Consider the following 21873-nt stretch of genomic DNA (forward strand, 5'->3'; position numbering starts at 1 on the left):
TTCATGAGAAACGAAGAAGCTGGGAATTCTGTTAAAGGAAAGGACACAAATTCACAGTTTACATTCCCTCGATTCATTCCTCTCTTCCCCCTTTTCTTTCTCTCCTGATATCCTGTGATGTTCCATTTGCCCCCTCTCTAAATTCATCTGCTTTAATGTTTCCATTTCAGTATTGTGCTGTGAAATCTCTGCAGGTGTGTGTGTGTGCATGTGTGTTATTTGATGATGGAGATGAAATAGGTTGCTGACCGCTGCTTTATAAACACGCATAATCAGATTGTGCATCAGCTGCTCTGTGAATGTGCAGTGTGTGTGTGTGTTTTACATTTCAGTGTGGACAGGAGCAGGTCTTTTACTCAAAGAACAGTTTGAAATAGATGCATTTAAAATGTATTAAAACAAGACAAAGGGCCCTATCTTACACAAGCGGCAGCGCAACTATCATTGCTATTTTCAGGTCGACGCAGTTGTCTTTTTCACGCCCAGCGCCCACGTTAGTTGTAAGTAGCAAATGTACTTGCGCCCATCTGTGTGCCCATGGGTGTCCTGGTCTTAACATGAGGTGTGGTCAGGTGCTTTGTTGGTGCATTGCCATCTTGAGGCAGCAGAAAGCCATTGTGCCATTGGCCAATAAAAACCTGGTCTAAAGTGTGGCGCAGTATTTTCCTGTTATTTAAAGAGCTCATTATTCAGATAGTAAGATGCGTCTACAAAGGCAGGTTCACAACACACTCTGCTTGTTACACACACACACAGGGACGAAGCAGCAGCTCCTCCTCCTCAGTTAAACACAGTATCGGTGCTAGAACAATATCTTTATTCATGTTCAGGAAAACACTAAATGACAATTCAGAATACAATGAATATAATGAAATGAGGCTCTCCTGGTACGTGTTGACAGGGGCGTTTTTTATCGCGAGGGGACGCGCCGCTTCCCAGCATTGGACGCTTGGTGGGCCGCCACTAGACACAAGGCTCTCCCCACCTGATTGGACGAACGCTTTCCCTCCGTGGGCTGCCGCTCCCAGCTTTCAAACCGGAAACAGAATGGAGGCTCGTTTGGAAATAGTTCACCGAAATGTGTTTCTGAGAACATTTGAGGCGAGAAATAAGCCATGCAGTTGCTGAATCTGTCTTTATTTTGGATCAACAACGTTTATTTTAAAAGATTCGCGAGGCGGCGAGTCGCGTCGGACGCCCGTGATTTGCATAAAGTAGACTAGACCTCAACTTTATGCAAATAAGGAGCGGGCGTCGTGTTGCTCCGTTTTCCTCGAATCGCGCCACCACGCTACCAGAATGCATTGCACGGCTGCTTACATAGACAATGAATGGGAAGTGGGGAAAGGACGGAGCCTGTGGACACGTACCATCAGGTGTTCTGTATTGATCAACCTGCAGCGCTCTCAGCGTTCATCCGGTCGCTGGTGGGACCACCGTGACCAGAGAGATCACGGTGGTCACACGCCTCTGTGGCATCTCCTCTCATCATCCCTCTGTGTGTGTGTGAGTGTAGAAGTAGGCTACTTCAAAGTTTGCGGGCCCTCTCCTCGTAAACGGCGGCATTTTGAGGCTGATAGATCAGCGTGTTACGCAACACCTCTATGGCAGCGACCGGCTGCAAGCCTGTGCCTCTAATGCAGCTCCGGAGGATTCCGCTCAGATGGTCCGAGCCTCCCGTGCTTTGCATCCGAGAGTAATGCAGTTTTCATTATTTATCAATACATCTTCATGCCTCCTGCATGAACATGTTCGTGCCTCCTGCACTGGTTAAATAGGTTATCGGTGCATTTGCTCATATGCAGTCAGATGGAGTTGTTGATGGGTTGTTGATATATACTCTATATATATTTATAAATTTAAATCTAAGAGTAAGAACATAACTCCAATAAGGCAGTCTAGGAACCTTAATTTCTACCTTTATCTTCCCCCTTAGTCTGAGTCTATAATTATACTAAGCCTGATCTATTTATACCAGAGACTTTCTTAAAATGAGAGTTAATACGTTTTAGAAAAAGATGTAAGTTCTGGACCATCGGCGAGTCAAAGTCCCTTCACTATCCTGATTGGCATTTGTACAGCTCACAGCATATTCATTTACATGTGAAAGCCTATCCTGGACTAGGGGTTGGGGGGGGTCAACTGCCAAGCTTCCCAGACCTGTAAAACTGCCAGAAATTGAAACTCCACGTCAATTCCCAGCAGTTCCCGGGAGTTTTCGGTGCTGCTTGCTAAATTCCCATGAACAGCCATTAAAGCGGGGATAGGCAGAATATTTTTGACATCATTGGACAACAATTCCACAATAACATTTCAGTATATTGTACTTCTCGTGTTCTGAGAGAAAACTAGACTTCTGCAGCTCCGCATGGCTCTGTTTTCAGGCTTTAAAAAATCTAGCTCATGACGGGAGTCTTTGGCCAATCACAGGTCATTTCAATGAGAGAGCGTTCCTATTGGCTGTTCTAGAAATACAGATGCGCGTGTACATCCTTTCAGATGATGGCTTAGGACAGAGAAGTGAGGGAGGAAAGCTGCAGGATGAGGGCTGTATTTCCAAATTCAGGCGGGTTTTTTTGTGCCTTTTCCATAAAACTGCCTACCCCGGGGTACAGCTTAAAATTAATAACAGTTATTATGGATTTTTTGCCCAATAATGTCAAAAATAAACTGCTTTCCCACCAGCTTTAACCTGAACTTCCACGGCAATTTACAGTGCCGCTTACTGACGAAAATCACACTTTTCTTGCAGTGTTGTTCACAAAAGGGCTCACCGACCGATGATTCGACTCATCGACTTCCAGGGGGCAGCCCCAAATTTGTTTTCATTGCTTTAAAACATTTTACCATTGAACCTTAAATAGTTATTTAAATGAAACCGTATAAGAAGTTTAGAGTGGAAATCTTTGATGGAACTGCTGACAACTCATACTGTAGACATCTGAACAATGTGACAATGATACACCAACACAGAGTCGAGCCATTTTTGGAGGATAAAGAGTAAGAGTGCCATCCACTGGCTGTGTAAAAGATAATACAAAACACTGCACAGTGAATAAGATTCAAAAGCCGAATTATATAGTATACAGTCAGACACAAAGGTAGGCTAACGATATAGGTTTCATTTTGCAAGATACCGGTAGATTAATTATGCAGTATTAGCCGATGTTTTCTTAGTATTCAGTTAACACAACATTAGCTAGCTTATCTTTGTCCAGATGATTGTGTAGTTGGCATTTGGCTTGTAGATCTTAATGCCATGTACCTACCCGTTTCTAAATTGGACATCGGCCTCCAAAGATTAACATATTTTGAACTGCTGACGCCAAAACACATCAGTGACTGTAATGGGTGGCAAACTGTCAAGGTCCTCCTAATTCATAAGGATCAATATCATAAACTAACTTCAATTTTGCAATATATTGTCTCTGTAAGCTTATGGGTTTGTCTTTTGCACGTACTTTATACATCTATAATGATGAACGATTTACAGGTGACAGTTGAATAGACCGGTTTTATGTAGCCTAAAGACAGTCTACCGTAGCTCCGTACGCTACCCCTCCAAAAATGTCGGCGGGCCCCAAAATGCTCCGCGGTTCCCATTCCCTATATAACATCATGAACATGGTAAATATTATCTTTGAACCATCAGCGTGTTAGCATTGTCATTGTGAACATGTTAGCGCCGCTGTGCTTATAAGTACACCCTCACGGAGCCGCTAACATGGCTGTAGGGTCAGTGTATCTTTTGGTCATTCGATTTTCCTTTCACAAACGGATATTAAAAAACAAAAAATGATTGGTTGTTTGATTTTCGTTTTAAAATACAAAAATTAATATTGAAATACAAGACGTTTTTCTTTATCAGGGTCAAAAAGGGATGAACTATACTTAAAAAATGGGTTGATTTTCATTTTCTATTTCTAAAAACAAAAAATAAAATCCCAAAAAGACAGTTTTTTCATATTCTGCGACCGGAAGTTGCCATTTACAAAGTAAGAGCGCGAATGAGGCCGGTGCTGTGTATGAGAGAAAAAGAAGCACGGTCCTGTCGTGTAAGTGAAGGTGATGGACATGGATCGGTACGTAGTGTTTTGAAACAATAAAAGAGTGTGTCTCAGCGGCGTTTTTTTCGTTTCTGTCTTCTAGTGATTTTATTTTTTGTTTTTAGAAATAGAAAATGAAAAACCAACCGTTTTTTTTTAAATTTAGCTCATCCCTTTGAGACCCTGATAAAAAAAAAATGTCTTATATTATTAATGTCCAAAAGGTACACTGACTCTGTAGACTCTTGTCCCGGTGAGGACAGTCTCGAAATGAAACATTGACTCTGAGGTGAAAGCGCTGACTTTCAGCTTTAAGGGTGTTTGAGGGTGTTCATATCTATATTGGGTGAACAGTGCAGGACTCGTTGCCCCTTTTTTAGAACATTGCAGCAGGACAACCATCCTAAACACACGGACAGGGATATTTTTAAGTCTGAACATCGGTTCACGTCAGTCACCTTACCTCTCAGTCCAACTAAGCCTTTCACTGCGGTAAACCAGACTGATGGTGACTCTCTTCTTAGCTCTGATTCAGTATAAGATCCTTAGGAAAATGTCTTTAGTTCGCTAGATGTTCAATTATATTTCACAAACCATGAACTCTGTTTGGTCAGGAGCCTTTTTCTTTCGTTGTTGCTGGAAACGACTTCCTCCAGGGGTTGAGAGTTGAAAGAAAGGTATTTTTATTTCAGGAGAGGAGAGGAGAGGAGAGGAGAGGGGAGGGGAGGGGAGCAGAGGACGCAGCAATAGAGAGGAACATTTCTGCAAGGACAAATGTGAATGGCACTGTGGAGCACTGCAGCGATCAGGGAGAACAGGAGAACTAAGCATAAAAAAGTACACCGCCTTCTGTTTGCCTGCCTCACCTCAGTGAGCCGTGTGGGTGAAGGTGTGCCAGGGAGACGGTGTTGGAAAGCAGGCCTGAGTGACAGAAATGTAAAGGAGAGGGGTATGGAGTCATAAGAGTGCCAGATATAACACAACCGAAGATAACGTACTGATGTTTTGTGTGATTATATTGTAAAAAAAAAATGATATCTGGGTTCATAATCTCTCAGACTAAGTGTGTAAATGCTTTTCTTTTCTGTCTTTGGTTTGTCCCTCTGTGATTCCATTATCCTGCTCTCATTCTCGACGTCCCTCAGGTCTTGTGCTCTTCTTACATCACTCAAGGGACTCCTAGCTGCGCACAGACACATACACACATACATACACACAGACGTGAGCGTATACGTCTCTTTATAACACTATTCCCTGTTTTTGATTCTATGTTTTTTCTATGTTCTATGTAGCCTAAGTGTTGATTTGACCAAAAGAAAAAAAGAAAAAAAGAAAGAAAAGGAATTAAGAAAGAAAATTGAAAGAAAGAAAGTAGTCAGATGGAAAGCAAACGAAAGGAAGGAAGAAAGAAAGGGACCAAGTGGAAGGAAGCCAGCTAGTTAATGTACCCCCAGGCATTTCTTTACATCAGTGTACGATGCGGTTGCAATGTGCTGCGTTGGAAAGGCCAAGTGTTCCAGAAAAATTGTGGGAAAAAAAGCCATGCAATCCATTTCCTGTTCTCTCACTAATCCTTCCGGAAACCTTGGAGCACTTCGCTTTATAATGGAGGCACTACATGGCCTTGCACCAGACTACCTTGCAGAAATGCTTTCGGTTTATGAACAAGGAAGTTCCCTTCAGATCGTCCGGTTCTTCTCTTTTAGTTCTTCCACGAAGCAGAACTAAAACATCTGGTGATGCTGCTTTCAGCCTTTATCCTCCCAGCCGCTAAAACAACCTTCTAGAGGACCAGAGAGGAGCTGAAAATATTGATATATTTAAGCGTAAACTAAAAGCCCATCTATTTAGTCTGGCTTTTATGTAGTGTTTTATAATTTTATGTTTTTTATTGTTTATACTTATTTTATTTATCGTCATCATTATAGTGTTTATTTTACTCTATTTTATTTAATCAGCATTTTATTGCTGATCATTATTATCTATTTTATTTTATTAAAATTGTATTATTTTAATACAATCTGTTTATTTTGTGTAGTGTCATATTTTGTATTTAATTATTTTTATTATTTTTATTTCCTTGTATTTTATTCATCTTTTATGATCTTAAATACCCATCTCTTATTGCTTTCTCATTCAATTAACTTTCATATTGGTTGTTTTGGTGTGTTAAGGCCGGAAAGTTCAGCCATTTCACGAACTGCTGTGCGACTGTGTTCGAATATCTGTATCAAATTTCATGGCAATCCATCAAATAGTCGTTGAGATATTTCCGTCCGGACCAAAAGTGGCTGACCGACCAACTCACATTGCCGTTGTGGCTAAAAAAAAAAAAGTGTAGATGTCAGACACAGTGAACCCCACCAGGAGACCACACTGAGGACAAAGGATGGCTCACACTAACAAGAGCAAGAGCAAGAGAAAGAAAGACAGACAGAGGTAAAAACGTGGGGAGATTTAGAAACTAGACAGGGTGATATAGAGATGTGAAACGTGAACACACAGACAAACACCTGAGCGTATTCCCTGATGTGTCTTGGGTCTTGGTGTAGCTGATGAAATACAGAAGTAATCGTCATATTGCAGGTGCTGTGCGCAGGGTCGGACTATAGGAAGAAATTTCGACCAATACGAGCATTTTTCTGATACGGCGTCCTTATCACCAGGACATCGTTGTTTGTTGGTGCTTTCCAAAATCATTACAAATGACCAAGACAAAAAAAAATTGTATTTCCCAGAGTGTAGTCCTTTGTTCCTCCAAGTTTAGGCAACTAAAAATAGTCATTACTGTGGTACTTTTATCTTAAATGAAAAGGTAAACAGGAGAAATACAATGTTCATGTTACCAGAAATGTCTGCTTGCCAAGACTGCCAATCGATTCAAATATTTAATCGTGATTAATCACATGATTGTTCATAGTTAATCGCGATTAATCGAAAATGAATCGCTCATTTTTATTTATCCGTTCAAAATGTACTTTAAAGGGAGATTTGTCTGCTCTCCAACCCCAGCTTGTCTAGTCAGCCCTGGAACACAACCAACTGCTTGGTCTCTGGGGCTCTGCAGTATATTCTGTAGATGTGTGTATGTGTGGGTCACTGGGTTGATAGTTGAACTACATCCCCAGTCTGGTACCTGCGGCAGTTCTCTCTTTGCTGTTGGGGAGTACACACACACACACACACATACACAGGGTTGGGTACCGTTCACATTTCAACCGATTCCGATACCACCTGGATGTCGATACCAGTACCCAACGGTACCTTTTTTTCTGTACTATACTCTCTCTGTAATAACAAAAATGTAATTCCAGTTGTCAGAAATATGTCCCTGGCCAGCTTTGCATTTCACATTACAAATGTTGCAGCAAGCGTTGTCTGCGCCGAGTTTGGAACAGTGTAACTGCGCTTTTCCACTCGCCATTGCCCTGACTCACTTGAACGCTGACACTGCGGCTCATACTCTCTCACCAAGATGTGCTCTCAGGTACCAAAACTTAGTACCGATTGATTTAACACAAATCTGTACTCAGTAGTACCATAGAACGTATATCGTTAAGAAGTGAAAGTCAGTTGTTCGTTCCATTGTAAAGTCAGTGCCCAGCAGCAGAGCTACCCCCCCCCCCCCCCCCCCCGACATTTTGGACTGAAAGCTTCCCAGAGGAGCATAAAGTGAGCGATGGATATAAATGGAAGTTGGAAAAATCCAGCATACAGATTTTGAGAGCAATGTCAAACTTTTTCATGTCAAGGATCCAAAATGGAGTCCAATAGACCACAGACCATGGATGTAGAAGAGGGTCCAATAGACCACAGACCATGGATGTAGAAGAGGGTCCAATAGACCACAGACCATGGATGTAGAAGAGGGTCCAATAGACCACAGACCACGGATGTAGAAGAGGGTCCAACAGACCACAGACCATGGATGTAGAAGAGGTTGTGTCCTGGTCTTTTGCCCTGCGTGTTAGTAAATAGCCTACAACTCCATTAAATTCTGTTGATGTCATGCTACTAGCACTACTAGCTCCTGGCCGATAGCCGGTTGTTTGGGAACAGAGACGTTAATACATCCACCACGGTACAGAGGCTCACAGCATACAGTCTATGGGTGTATTAGAAGATAATACAAGTGATGAAATACAGACAATATATCCATTATTACAGCCGCATACAGCTAGCAGGAAGCTGGCAGAACCGGATATGTCATATGAGTGTGCAGGGTGGTGCAGTCCCGTGGGTCTGATGCACGTTCAATATGCCAAGGAAAATAACTCTGAATTCAGCTGTTAGTTCATTTTACAACTTTTAGGACATCATGATTTAAATGAGGGCTGTTTAAGTGTTCCTACTGGGAAGTTGAAAAATGATCCTCTGATTTACAGATGTCTTTTTATACATCCATGGCGTTGGACTCATTGGCATTTTCAGTCCAAAATGGCCATCTAGCGACTGTTGTCAAAAAAGGAGTTTTGTCTCTTTGCTTCTATACTCTTTGGTAGTACCAATGTAATTTGGTCGGTACCCTTTGTTTGGTACCTGACCCTACATACACAGACACACAATTACTGTATATCCATGCTCAAATCTACAGGGGTCTCACCTTAGTCGCAGCCCTAGCACTAATTTGACTGCTTCTGTTTTTCACAAGCTCAGACGCCCACACTGATATACCAACACACTTATGGAACAATAGGAGATCAATATACGACCTTAGCAGAGTGCTCTCCTCAACTGATGACCTCACCTAACCGGCCAGTTAAAACATCGATACGGGGCAGGCAGGGCGGGGCCAAGCTGTCAATCATTATAGTGGACAGTGGGAGGCTTCATCCAGTCTTCCAGTCCCCTTTCTTGTATCTATCCTCAATCTGTTCAGTATGATTCTCTTTCAAAAGGTAATTCAACTGAATATGAAAATTGTAACATAAAGAGTTATCAAATAAATACTAATGTATGTATATATTTATTATTGGAAATCTGTATTTTTGAAGGCCAACCAGGAAGTTAGCATCGCCCTGGTTCCCTCCACTAACAGGAAGTGATCATCTCCCTGGTTTCCTCCACTAACAGCCAATGGGATTGTTCCATTGGGTTTTGGATTATTGCAGAAAATCAGCTCTATGGCAAACAAACGTTTATGATACTTACACGTTTTGTCCCGCAAGATAATCTTCACAAACGAACACCACTTGTTTAATATTTTTGAAGTGCGAATGCAATCGCCAGAAGTAAAAAGCTATCGTAGCTAACTACACCACAGTTGTACGAGCGTGAGTACACACAACGAGACTGTGAAGATGGACGAGTTGGCATGATCTTCAGTTTGTGTTAACCACAGACCTTATTTCAGGCATCTAACTGAAAACCAATTAAAAAAAAAAACATTGACTTCCATGGACAAGGGAACCGGAAGTGCTAAAGTGCATTTCTGGGTGTTAGGACTAATTCTTGTTGCACTCTATGTGTTAATGGCTTATTCTACTGCTTTAAACTTCTTAGAAAAGTGTGATGACGACTGAGGACAACAGGGAGTTGTTTTGTTCACTCATGAGAATGACACTATTGTACTTGTCAAGTTCCTGACATCATGACGGAAAGTCTTGTGAACTTTTGCCTGAACTGTCCTACAGTAAATTCTCATATGCTGGAGTTTGAATTCCGGATGATGCAGCATACAAAGTCTCCATTTCATTTTTGCCCTTGAGCTGAAATTCCAAATCTAATGCAGCTCATTATGAATGAGCAGGAAGTTGTTCCCTTCTCTGGGATGCTCTAATGATGAGATTTGAGCTTGTTATGAGCCGCTCTTGCTCTCTTCTACCAAAATCTAGTGAAAGATGAAAAGATGTGATCATCAGACTGGTTGTTGTTGGTGGTGAAGCGGTAATTAAGAACTGTAAACTGCGGCGGTGGTCTGTATATCAATGGCAGCCACGGTAGCAGACGGCGCCCCTAGTGGCCCGTACTATCCCCTAGGTACGTCGGGTATTCACTTTCTGGCAGCAGCTACTTTTGGCCCTCACTCTGAGCTTTGGCAGCCTGGGGCACTATTTGGCAGAGCTGCGTCCTTCCTACTTAGTGTATTGGAGCTACCTCTGCACCGAGCGAAGCACTGCAGCAATCTGCGGCCTGCAGCAGTGCTACAGCAAAGCAGGGGGAGGAAGGAGGGAGAAGACGATTCTCATTCTGCTCTCATTTCTTTCTTTTTTTTAAGGTTTCTCTCTGGGGTTTCCTGCTTTCTCATCATTCTTTTGCTTTGTTTCATGATCGGGAGTATTTCATCTTCTTTTGATTCCTGTTCTCAAAATGTCCTTTTTGTCCATCATACAACACACACTTAAAAATCTACTCTAACAAAGCCCTTTTTGGCTTATTAACCAACCAAGTGGACTCAATATAGATGCACTCACACACACACACTTAGACGCAGCAGGTTTGCAGTGTGTCTCGGGGCTGTTTTAGTACTGTAGCCAGTGTACGGATGGGTGGCTCTCTCAGTGCCAGAGCCCTGTCGCTTTGTGACAGCACCTCTCCTCCTCCTCCTGCCTTCCTTCCATTGTTCTACCTTAGGTATCCGTTGGTCCGTGTCATTATAGCGCAGTAGGGGGCTCCAGGCATTACATTAGCCTGTAACTTGTCTGCTCTCCCTCCACCCCGTCCTGCATGCTCACTCTCCCACTGCCCAATCTTTTCAAGCACAAACTTGCTGTTTAGCAGATTAAATTAGCCACGAAAATATGTCTTTTTATTTTTTTTCTCCCTCTAAATGAGCTCCGGTGTTAGCTAGTTATTCTCCTAGCGTACACCACCTGGGCATACTGCAGCGCAGGGGGACAGAAGATCCAAACTCCGACTGACTGGCTGTATTTATGATTTATGGAGATATGTTGTGATTGATGGGATTTAATCTATCGATTTATAATGAAAAGACATCGAGGCTGAGCTCTTTTGTTTTTCATCCAAAAGAGTCCCATCGATCCTCTTTTCTCCATTACCAACAACACCACCCCCACCCACCCCCACCTCCTTGCTGATTCAGTGCAGTCCAGCTTTGCTTACGCATACGTCTGGTGAAGGCCGGACAGCAATTACTATCAGAGTGCTGTTGGGACGTTTAAGCAAGGCTGAGGCTATAGTAGGCCACTCTATCTATCCAACACAGTCTCACGGCAGTTTGTGAAATAATCACGGAATCTCAGAGCGACTTTCAACAACGGATTTTTAGTGCGTTTTCCTACGAATTTCCAGCAACACGTGACATACGTGTCAATTCCCGCACCAGTCTTTTCAAAGTAAAACTTCTCAGCTAGGTTTAGAAATAGATTGATTTGGTTAGGCTTAGGCAACAAAACTACTTAGTAAGATTTAGGAAAAGATTGCGGTTTGGGTTAAAATATCTCCAGAAGTGCTTTAACTTAAGTGCGGAAGTTACGTGATGAATAAATGAACCTTGACTTGTGGTTTCACGCGGGACACTAACACCGGTCTCCTGGGCCAAAGTCCTGTGTTTTTTTAACTGCCCCTCCCGACCTCCTCCCTACGTGGCGTTCACTGCTCTTTATACTTTCTGGTTCACAATTATGTGGATTACATACAAATTGGTTTTGTGCTGACCATCACGAAAACAATGTGAAATTCGTGTCTATGTACACGAATCAATACATTCAGACTGTTTCACGAACTGCTGTGCAACTGGGTTGGTTTGTCTCTCTGAGTTGTTTTTTTTAACCTTTATTTAACCAGATAAGTCGATCGAGAACCAATTCTCATTTACAATGATGACCTGGCCAAGAGGCAGCGACAGACGGCAAGTCGATAAGACATTGGAACTTAGATACAACTGGTGCAATAAAACAACATCTGACTAAATTAAAACGTCACAATATATACAGCAGAGACAACAATAGATATATTCCAGAGATATTCCATTTGTTCCAGAGAAGCAGATTCAAAAGCAAGTGCAGGGATCAGAAATATCGCTTGTAATGAGTTGTTAAAGGACAGTAACTGAGTGAGGATGTGGAGTTTTAGCATCTTTTGCAATGCATTCCAGTCACTAGGAGCGGCAAACTGCAATGAGTGACGACCAACGGAGGTGCAGACTTTAGGAATGACCCTACCAATGATTTTGCTAGAACGGAATTGCTAGATCTCATGGGAAGGTGTATGAATAGCACAACATTTGAAGGACATTCTGTGTGTCATGATAACGCATTTTAAGTTTTTGGGTGTCATTTCATGCCATGTCATTATCGTCAAGCAGTCATAAATGAAAAAGTCCCCGAATGTTCTACACTTCGACTCCGGTAAGGTATTCGTTAACAGTCTATAGCAGCCACGGCTGGATGAATCAAGTTGGGTGCTCTGGGACAAAAATAAACTGTTGTTGGTTAAATACAAATTTAGTGAGGAATATACACAATGTATATTTTAACACAGCATCTACAATGAATGCGGCGGCGAAGCTGATTGGCTGTTCAGCTGATTGGCTGTTCAGCTTAAAGGAATCAGTGCACGAGCAGAGAAACAGAAATGAGGAAAGCAAGCCAACGAGTAAAGTCGAGAGGACACACACAGAAGGCTCTTCTTATTTTTCATCTTCATCTCATCTGATCATTCCAACACACGGCTATTTTCACCATGACATGGACATCTGGAATGAAGCTAAGGGGTGAGTGAGAGTGGTGTGAAAATGGTCGGCAAATGCCGCTTGACTTCATGTACGTATCGTGACAACGGCTTGTATATCCGCCATCCTCGTTTCCCTTTTGAATGACAAATACAGACCAACGCCGCCTGCTGGTGTGGAGAGTTATTTCATCTCAATGAGGCGCAGGACGTACGTGCTAACTGGCCGTCGGCTGTAGTCTCTGTGGTGTGTTCGAGTGCAACTTTTTGGCCAAGACAAATGTGACGTGAGGCGACTCAACGGTTGGCCTTCGTCGCCGCTAATTCTTTGATGTCGGGTTGGTGTGTGTGGGCCTTAAAGGCGTTTACAGCTTCAGTCGATATGTGCTTTATTTGTAAATATTCCCAAACATATTTGCAATAAATCAAATTACCACAAAAGAACATCCCTCTGACGGGACGAAAAGCCAGCAGTCATATTGCCTCCTCCTAGCTGTATCCTCCTATCTCCCTGGTCTCTCTCCAAGAACTTTGTGGTCTTGACACTTGCGGACAGTGTCTTCCCGAAAGCATTCATGGTGTTGCTCTCAGTTGTACGCAAGAAAAATGACAAAAGTAGTTGTGTGAAGAATGAAAAAAAAAAGTTCATTCAAGTTCATTCCCTGCCCAAACTGTCAGATAAATGTAAGACCTAAAAAGGCTTCTACTGCTGGTTTCAAAGCTCCTAATAATATTATCCATCGCAATATTGTCAGATCTTCAGGCTTGTTTTGTGTTGAAGTTGTTCTTTGACACCTCCTGCATGTCGCCATCTGTCAGCAACAGGGAGAGAGGATGAGACGGCAAACTTGGGCGGATTCAGAATACCATGTGAGGATGAAGGCAGCCTGACAAACAACTAGATAAAGAGCAAGAGATAAATGAGTATAAACAGGGGAAATGAAATGGGACAAGAGGGGAAATCCACAGAGGGAGGTATGCTGGGGACATCCCAGCAACTGTAGAACACCGAGAACTAATGCAGTGCACCGCTTGCTACCGTCTGAAACAACACACAGCTACAAGACCACATACAGGCTTGTCTGTCACCTCAACCTCTACTGCTATGTCTTTCATCTTTCACTGCCTCACAGACACACATGATCACACAGCCTGTCCAGCCAGATTCTTGCTGACTTGGCAGAACTCGCACTTCAAATGTGTTTGTGTGTGTGTGTGTGTGTGTGTGTGTGTGTGTGTGTGTGTGTGTGTGCATGCATGAGGATCCCAGCCAACATACTGCTGTATCCTCCTCCTGGGGAGTAAACAGTATGTAAATCTTCAGCTGGGCTATTTGTAGTGAAGTCACCTTTACAAGTACACTGTGTATGTGTGTTTGTGTGTGTGTGTGTGTGTATGTGTGTGTGCGTATGTGTGTCTTTTCTGCAGTGGAAGAGAGAGGACATCCCGACTGCTGCGTCACTGCTCCAGGAGAGAAAATGCATGATGTAATTTATTAAGCATCGCTTTGAATAATCTTTCGGCTGCAGTCGCATATTTTACCAGAAGCTGTGGTCTTAGTGGGTACATATATACAGTATGTGAACAGAGTTAGGATTGGAATGATGCGTTATACATTTACTTGTATAACTGTCCTTTCTTGCGTTAGGTGATGTTCACACAGGACGTTAGTGCCCAGCAGATTTTTTTTTTTCAACCAGTTCTCCAAATTAAACATCACAGTGCATCATTAGTGTTTTCTGATCTGACGCCCCGACCCGTTCTCACTCCCAGCTCACACTACCGCCGCTTGGTCAAGTGCCCCTCAGCGTCTGACGCACCGAGGCACCCTTTAGTGCCTGAGGAAACAAATCACCGGCACTCACAGATAAAGAGTCTTTTTTAGTTTTTTTCGGGCAAACAAACAAACAAACAAATGTGTTTCAGCTATAAGCCGTCATCACTCAAGACGTAATGCCAGTTTGAAATATTTTCAGGTGAGACACCGACACCAATCAGAAAAAGGGACTACATGATTACATGATAGGAATCATCTGTGGATGCACCGCCAGGACACATCCTCTGGCAACAACAGAGGCGTGGCCAAAACAGTCAGAAACAACCAGCAATACAATGAAAGAAATATATATAATATATCTTTAAAGCCCACATGGCAAAAGATATTCCATAAAAATAGAATGGTGACACAGTGTGTCACCATTCTATTTTATACAGTAATACAGTTTTGCTTGTTGAATCTGACAATGATTGAATTTTTGGCAAAAAAAGTTACTGTATCGATTTCAAATCCTTGAATCATATCGTATCGTATCATATCGAATCGTATCGTATCGTATCGCTCTAGATTAGCCAAATATCGTACTTGAATCGTATCGGAACCATGGAAATCATATTGTATCGTATCGTTGTAAAAATGTATCATTACACCCCTAATGTAAACCCTTCCACGTCAGTGTCAAACGCTCAGAGAAATTGTTCAGTGGTAACATAGTTTAAAACTGAAGTCGGTAACTTTGAGCAAATATGATTAAAAAAAGTTGGCACCGTCCGGTGGGCTTGGTTTTGAATCGACTGTTTTCAACGTGGCGGTTGGGTCACAAACTTTAATTTTACAGCTAAACAGTACACAAAAATATATTTCTGTAATCAATATATGTATATATCAATATTTTGATTCATATACCTGTAGAAAACTGATTACAGTCAGGTTGTCAGAATTTTGGCATTGACTTGGTACCGAAGTATCGGTTATCGTGACATCTGTACTAGGGAGGATAGTCTCCTTATTTCAATGACCTTTGTTGAAAGAGTGTAAACGTTTCATTTAGTTTCCTGATTTGGGGATTACTTTCATGTCTCTTGCAACCATGTCTCCTAGAAGATATAGGATATTAACCTCAGTCTCTGGAGTCAAAGTCCTGCGTTTTGAACGCCCACTGTCCACCCCAACTACCTTCCAATGAATTCCATGTGATAGATCAAGGGTGCACTTCCTTCACTGGAAAAAAAAACATTGCCACGGAACATAATACAAGCAGCAGTTTAGTTTTATTACAAATCATAGCCTATTTGGCAATACAAATGAGTAGTATATAAACCTAATTCATAGGAGACAACGTTAAATGAGCTTCACAGTATATCCATCAGCTCAAGGTCAAAGGTTATTTGTTTTCTTTCATCTTCTACTACAGCTTCCTTTTTTCTGTGATTTTGTTAGTAGCCTTTTCCTCCTCCGTTCTTTCTCTCCCTCTCCACTGACATGTAGGTCAGCGTCGGATCAGTGTGATGAGTTTTGGGCGCAGATTGCGAGCCTGGCCAGGCTAAATGACTCTAATTAGAAGCTGTTGATCCTACGTCCCAAGTTGAGAGCAAATTTTTTTTCCTGCCTCATCTTAGCAATTGTCTTACCTTCTTATTAGTTTTCTTTTGCCTACAAAGAAAAATATTTGTTCCTGTCCTTGGGAGCTTTCCTTACATCTCTCTCTTCTTTTGCTGACTGGCACACTTTCCTTTTGCTGTTTGTCTCCATCCCTTCTCTCTCTCAGTATTGACATTATTAGCTAAGTACTTAAGTAATGAGTGTTTTCTGAGTCACCGGATGATGTTTTAGTGTTATTCCTTCTTATAATATGCTAACACAAGCAAACCTGAGTAAGACCACTTAAAGTGCTTTTAACAAGCTTGTTTTTTTTGTTGACCGGCGTTTGCTCTTATTTGTAGAGTTTAGCTGATAGCTGGATAGTTAGCCTACATGTCAGCATATAGCTGCATTCATTGACTTTTGGCCACTAGGGAGCAGAAAAGCTGACACACACACATACACATATTATCACCAACTTCAATTGTTAGCTATCACGTTAGCAAGTTCTGTCCACTTCGAATGTAAGTCCAATTCATTTAGCTTCGGTTTGGTCTCCACCAACCCCTGAACAATTTTCAGTTTCCATTCTCCTTATGAATGTTAAGTCCAATATTCACACTTCTTTTGGCTTTGGTGTTCAACCTTATTCATCACCTAGCCGCTAACTTGTCTGTAGTTGTCTGTCTACTGTTTTTGTGATATTTTATTGAACGTTAACTTAAGATATATCGCTCCAATACTTGATTTTGTTGGGCCACTTTAGGGGCAGAAGAACTCCACAACAAGCACATAGGCTATACAGAATACCAGCAATGGAATATAATTAATAAGGATGTTTTCTTTAGAGTATAATCAATCACCTGATAATAAGAATCGTTGTGTTTTCGTTACTTTAGAATGAGCCGTTTATATCTACATAGGGAACAGACAAACCAAACTCGGTTAACTTTTCCTGCTTGGGCCGAAGTCGATGATGTTACTCGCTCCCGTCGCCGCCACTCTCTCTCTCTCTTGCTTCACCACTCACTTCCTCCGTACACACACACTCTACTACTGGCTCTGCTCCAGATGGATCTAGAGACGGCCATTTGCGTCGGTCACCGTAGCTCTCCAACACGCTTGGCAGACGGGAGAGTCTTCAGTTGGTTGCAATCTCCTCACCTCACCGCTAGATACCGCCATATCCTACACACTGGGCCTTTAAACTTAAACTTTAAAACGTATTAGAACCGTCATGTACATCAATACAATTTGACCTCTGCATTTAACCCTTCCTAAGCATCTAGGAGCAGTGGGCTGCTGTGAAGCGTCTGGGGAGAAACTTGGGGCTTAGTGTCTCGCTCAAGGACACTTCGAAATGCAGACAGCAGGAGCCGGGGGAATCGAACCACCAACCTTCTGGTTAAGACGACCTGCTCAACCTGCTGAGCTATACAGCCCAAATGTTCCACTGTGTTCACCAGCTAATTGCTAACTTTGTCTGTCCAGTGTTTGGCACTAGAGAACTGCAGAGTTGGTAAATAATTGTCTGGGTTGTCATATTATACACAAAGAAAGAAAAGACAGAAAGAATTAAGAAGGGGAACAAAAACAAGAGTTGGAGGAAGGAAAGATCTAATGATTCCAAGAGACGTCAGAAAGGGAAGAACACATATGAAGGAGAAAGGTATAAAAAGAGTGACAGAAATAGAGGAGAAAATAGCCGAGACAGGAGGGACAGGAGTAGTCGGTGATGAAGAAGATAAAGAGAGAAAGCTAAAGAAAGAGAGGAGATTGTCCAGGGGAGGAGGTAAGGAAAGAGATTTAGGTCATTCTGTATGAGCGACAGGAGCGAGGGAATGTGATGGAGAGGACGGATCAGGGAGGTATGAAGGAAAGTAGGGAGAGGGAAGAACAGAAAGAGTAGGATGAACTCTAGTGTTGCTTGTGTCTTGTAGATTAAAGAAGACATAGAATGTAGTCGTTGGTCACCGTAGTTCTCCTACATGCTCGGCACGTGGGAGAAGTTCCAGTTGGTGGCACTCTGCAACCTCACCGCTTTTATATTTATATAATATTCGCAAAGACCTCAAAACTTTCATTTATGATTGCCAACACAGCCTCCATAATTATTGACCGGGAAAGAGGCAGAAAAAAGGAGCGGAGAAAACAAAAAATGAGCCCAAATCACCGAGATGTCGATTCACAATTTGATATTATCTAAGGCAGTCATTTAATTGCGATTAATTGCAAATTAATCACACATTTTTTATCTGTTCAAAATGTACCTCAAAGGGAGATTTGTCAAGTATTTAATACTCTTATCAACATGGGAGTGGACAAATATGCTGCTTAATATAAATGTATGTGTATATTTATTATTGGGAATCAGTTAACAACATAAAACAATGACAAATATTGTCCAGAAACCCTCACAGGTACTGCATTTAGCATAAAAAAATATGCTCAAATCATAACATGGCAAACTGCAGCCCAACAGGCAACAACAGCTGTCAGTGTGTCAGTGTGCTGACTTGACTATAACTTGCCCCCAAACTGCATGTGATTATCATAAAGTGGGCATGTCTGTAAAGGGGAGACTCGTGGGTACCCATAGAAGCCATTTTCATTCACATATCTGGAGGTCAGACGTCAAGGGACCCCTTTGAAAATGACGGTGCCAGTTTTTTCCTCGTCAAATTTAGCGTAAATTTGCAGCATTTCTTTTTTGATACTGGCCAAAAATGGATTGATTTTTTTTTTTTTAAAGGTGCACCATTCAGTTAAAAAAGGAGCTCGCCAAGGCAAGTTGTAAAATTAAACGAGGGGATGTTTATGTTCTGTATCCTTCCGTATCTGCTTTTGATAACTCTCCAACACCCTGAAAATACTCAAGAACGTGTGTGTGTGTGTGTGTGTGCGTGTGTGTGTATCCAGGGCAGCTCTAGATAGCAGTGTTAAATTAGACCATGATAATAAGCTGTGGGACTTGATGTGTTCCCTGAGGATTAGAGGAAGACTTCATCATCTGTCTGTCTTCATCACTGACCTGACACACACACACACATACACACACACACTCACACACATACTTGGGAGCATACTTAAACATGTATATACTTGACTGGTTTTAAATCTTCTTAAGTGGGTTGCTGGGTTTGGGCGTAACTATATGGTGTGATTAATAATATCAACGATGGACCGGAGCAATCATTAATGTTATTAGTTACACCCGTGCTCTTCCTGCTATGACAAAATGTCCAATTTATCGGGTCAATTCTCACTGTACATGCTCCCGCTTGGCCAAATTGGCCAAACAAACACAGGACTTTCAACCAGGAGACCGGTCGGACGGACACAATTAGAGACTAGCTGGTGAACACAGTGGAGCAATTAGCAGCTAAAAGACAGTTTTTTTGTCTCAGGAGTTGGTGGAGACCAAACCAGAGAGAGGGAATATGTGACAAAGATGGTACCTCAGCTAATTTGAAGAAAAACAAGACTCAGTCAAAACCGTTGTAGACCTTGTACGGTCAGTCTGTGAATTTGCGGCTAAATTGTTATACAAATAGTCAGTGGTCATGTCTATGATGTTAAATCCATCAGTACATGCTCACCAGGTCCGACGAGGACAATAAAGGATGCGCCGCTCCACTCAACTGGCCATTCAAGCGGTGATGTACCTGATCGTGGAACGCACCTGATTGGTTCCTGGTTTCATTTTAGAACTAGATCGCCCAGTTTTACAGCTTGGTCCAAGTTTTCCGTCGCGCTGGACTTATTCGCATAAAGGACTGTTCCTGCCTTTTTTATTTGGAAAGAGCAACGGCCAATGAGGAAACTCCAACACTCGGCCGACCAATCGTGTAACTTCGTCACTCAGTCACTCACTCAGTGACAGACTTTTGCGTTTGTAGGGCTGGCAGGGCTCTCCTGTCCAGCCAAACATTGATATGTTGTCAGTATCTAGGCAGCTCAGTATCTGCATGATTGTGTAGCAGGACATTTGGGGAGAACAAACATCAGGGTTAAAAGGAAGGAAAGGGGTTCAGAAAACAAGCCTGAATGATGTTAGGAGTCCTTGAGATTTACGTACGCGTGACTGTGAACGAACATTGACATCTATCCCGGCGTTTAGGAAGACGACTGCCACTCCGCACACACTGGGAGGACCCCGACACATCCAGGCAGCTCACTGCATAGAGCACAGGGAGAGAGAGAGAGAGAGTCGTACTGTAGGAAGGTGGGGAGGGGGGGAGATGGGAGGGCAAGGAATGGTAGGGGGCTGGGGGATGCTGCAGAGAAAAAGGAAATCTCATTACACACGCGTGAGCACTGTACAGAAAATGACTGATAATACGCTACATAAAATATATGAATGATTTTCCAGACGCAAGGTTGATGGTGCGTGTGTGTGCGTGCATGTGTGTCAGTGGTCTACGACAAATAGATGATTATTGATCCCATGCTGATAGAAAAAAAGACTGCTCAATACGCGTGGCAGATCTACATACATTCTATGATACATGACATGTGTGATTTCATAACGGTGCTCACAGTAATGCACACATCTCCTTATTCCTCCATTGTTCACGTATACCCGCTTATTTTCTCTTTACACACACTGTGTATCTATCTTTTTTCACTTTCTCTCTTTCAAACACACACACGCACAGAAGAACCCTGTGTACCTCATTACTTTTACACACTCCATCCATCATCCCTCCCTCTATGTCTCTGACTGCACTGTTATCAATGGGATTGCAGCAGTCAGGACATTTGCACTGAATTAACAGCATTCCTCCACTCTCCTCAGTGTGTTGCTGGTGCCCCCTATCTACAGCCTGTTGGCATAACCACTGCTTTTCCACATACTGCAATGGCCCAAACTCCTCCTCCCCCCACCAGCAATCACATGAACACCAAAATACTAATGGCAAAGGCTTAACCTGAACAAAGACAAAATGTTGGCGTGCAGATGTGACAGTTTCCTGTAGTATTACTTGAATAAAAGATGATGATGTATGCTTGATGTGCAAACTGTATTTGTAACACTCCCCCCCCTCTGGTTCTCTCTCTCCGCAGTATGTGGCGTTCGGCTCGCTTTTCTTCATCCTGCTCTCCATCTCCACCTTCTGCCTGGAGACCCACGAAGCCTTCAACACCATCTACAACAAAACAGAGAATGTCACCGTTGGCAACGTGACGCATGAGGAGGTACAGTGAAGTTTTAGTCAAATGTTTATTTTTTTCAGTATTAGAGATGTTAATGTGACTGGACACTGCAGCAATCTAGAATTGCTGTTCTATAAAGTTGGGAGATTCGTGAGACAAAGCCAAGGATGAGATATCCAGATTATTCATCCCAAAAAGCTCAGTCCTCAGTCCTACATTTCCCATGATGGAACATATATCATTCTTATGAACAATTATATAACAAACATAACAAATGTCTTCATTTAAAAGAAATAAAGAAGGTCTGTTTAATTTTTCGTGGCAAGAGCGCCGCCACGTTGCAGTACTCTAGCCTGTGACATCACGAGGTTGGTTGGCTCGGCTACAGATACAACGGTAGAGACCGTGAAAGACACAAACTGAGGAGAGACGGGACAGACGAAAACAAAAGAGGGGACACTCTTGTGTTATTCCTGGATGTAAAGATGAGCTTTATAATGTTAAAACCAAGTACAAAACAGTCCATTTCATAAACTGACGCTGAAACAGAGATCAGTAAGTTACTGCAGCGCTGGCTAGTGGCACTGAAAGAGTCCTCCAGCTGCAGCCGACTGTCTCTCTATCTCCCGTCCTCTCCCCTCTCTGAACACCTGTCTCTCCTCCTCTGCTGTCTCCTTCAGA

The 21873-nt window shown here is 42.4% G+C and overlaps 1 protein-coding gene across 4 annotated transcripts in view; it reads left to right on the plus strand.

Annotated features, from left to right (window-relative positions):
• LOC119502013 (potassium voltage-gated channel subfamily C member 1-like) overlaps positions 1 to 21873 on the plus strand; it is an 88387-nt gene that overhangs the window by 19493 nt on the left and 47021 nt on the right. For all 4 annotated transcript variants that reach the window (XR_005209993.1, XM_037792833.1, XM_037792834.1 and 1 more), the window contains exon 2: positions 21103 to 21234. Coding sequence is in view for 3 of the 4 variants with exons in the window: in XM_037792833.1 (XP_037648761.1) it covers positions 21103 to 21234 (132 nt within the window). In the remaining variant the exon portion in view is untranslated. The remainder of the gene's footprint in view (positions 1 to 21102; positions 21235 to 21873) is intronic.

This window comes from Sebastes umbrosus, chromosome 14, assembly GCF_015220745.1.
Source record: "Sebastes umbrosus isolate fSebUmb1 chromosome 14, fSebUmb1.pri, whole genome shotgun sequence".
NCBI classification, from domain to species: Eukaryota; Metazoa; Chordata; class Actinopteri; order Perciformes; family Sebastidae; genus Sebastes; species Sebastes umbrosus.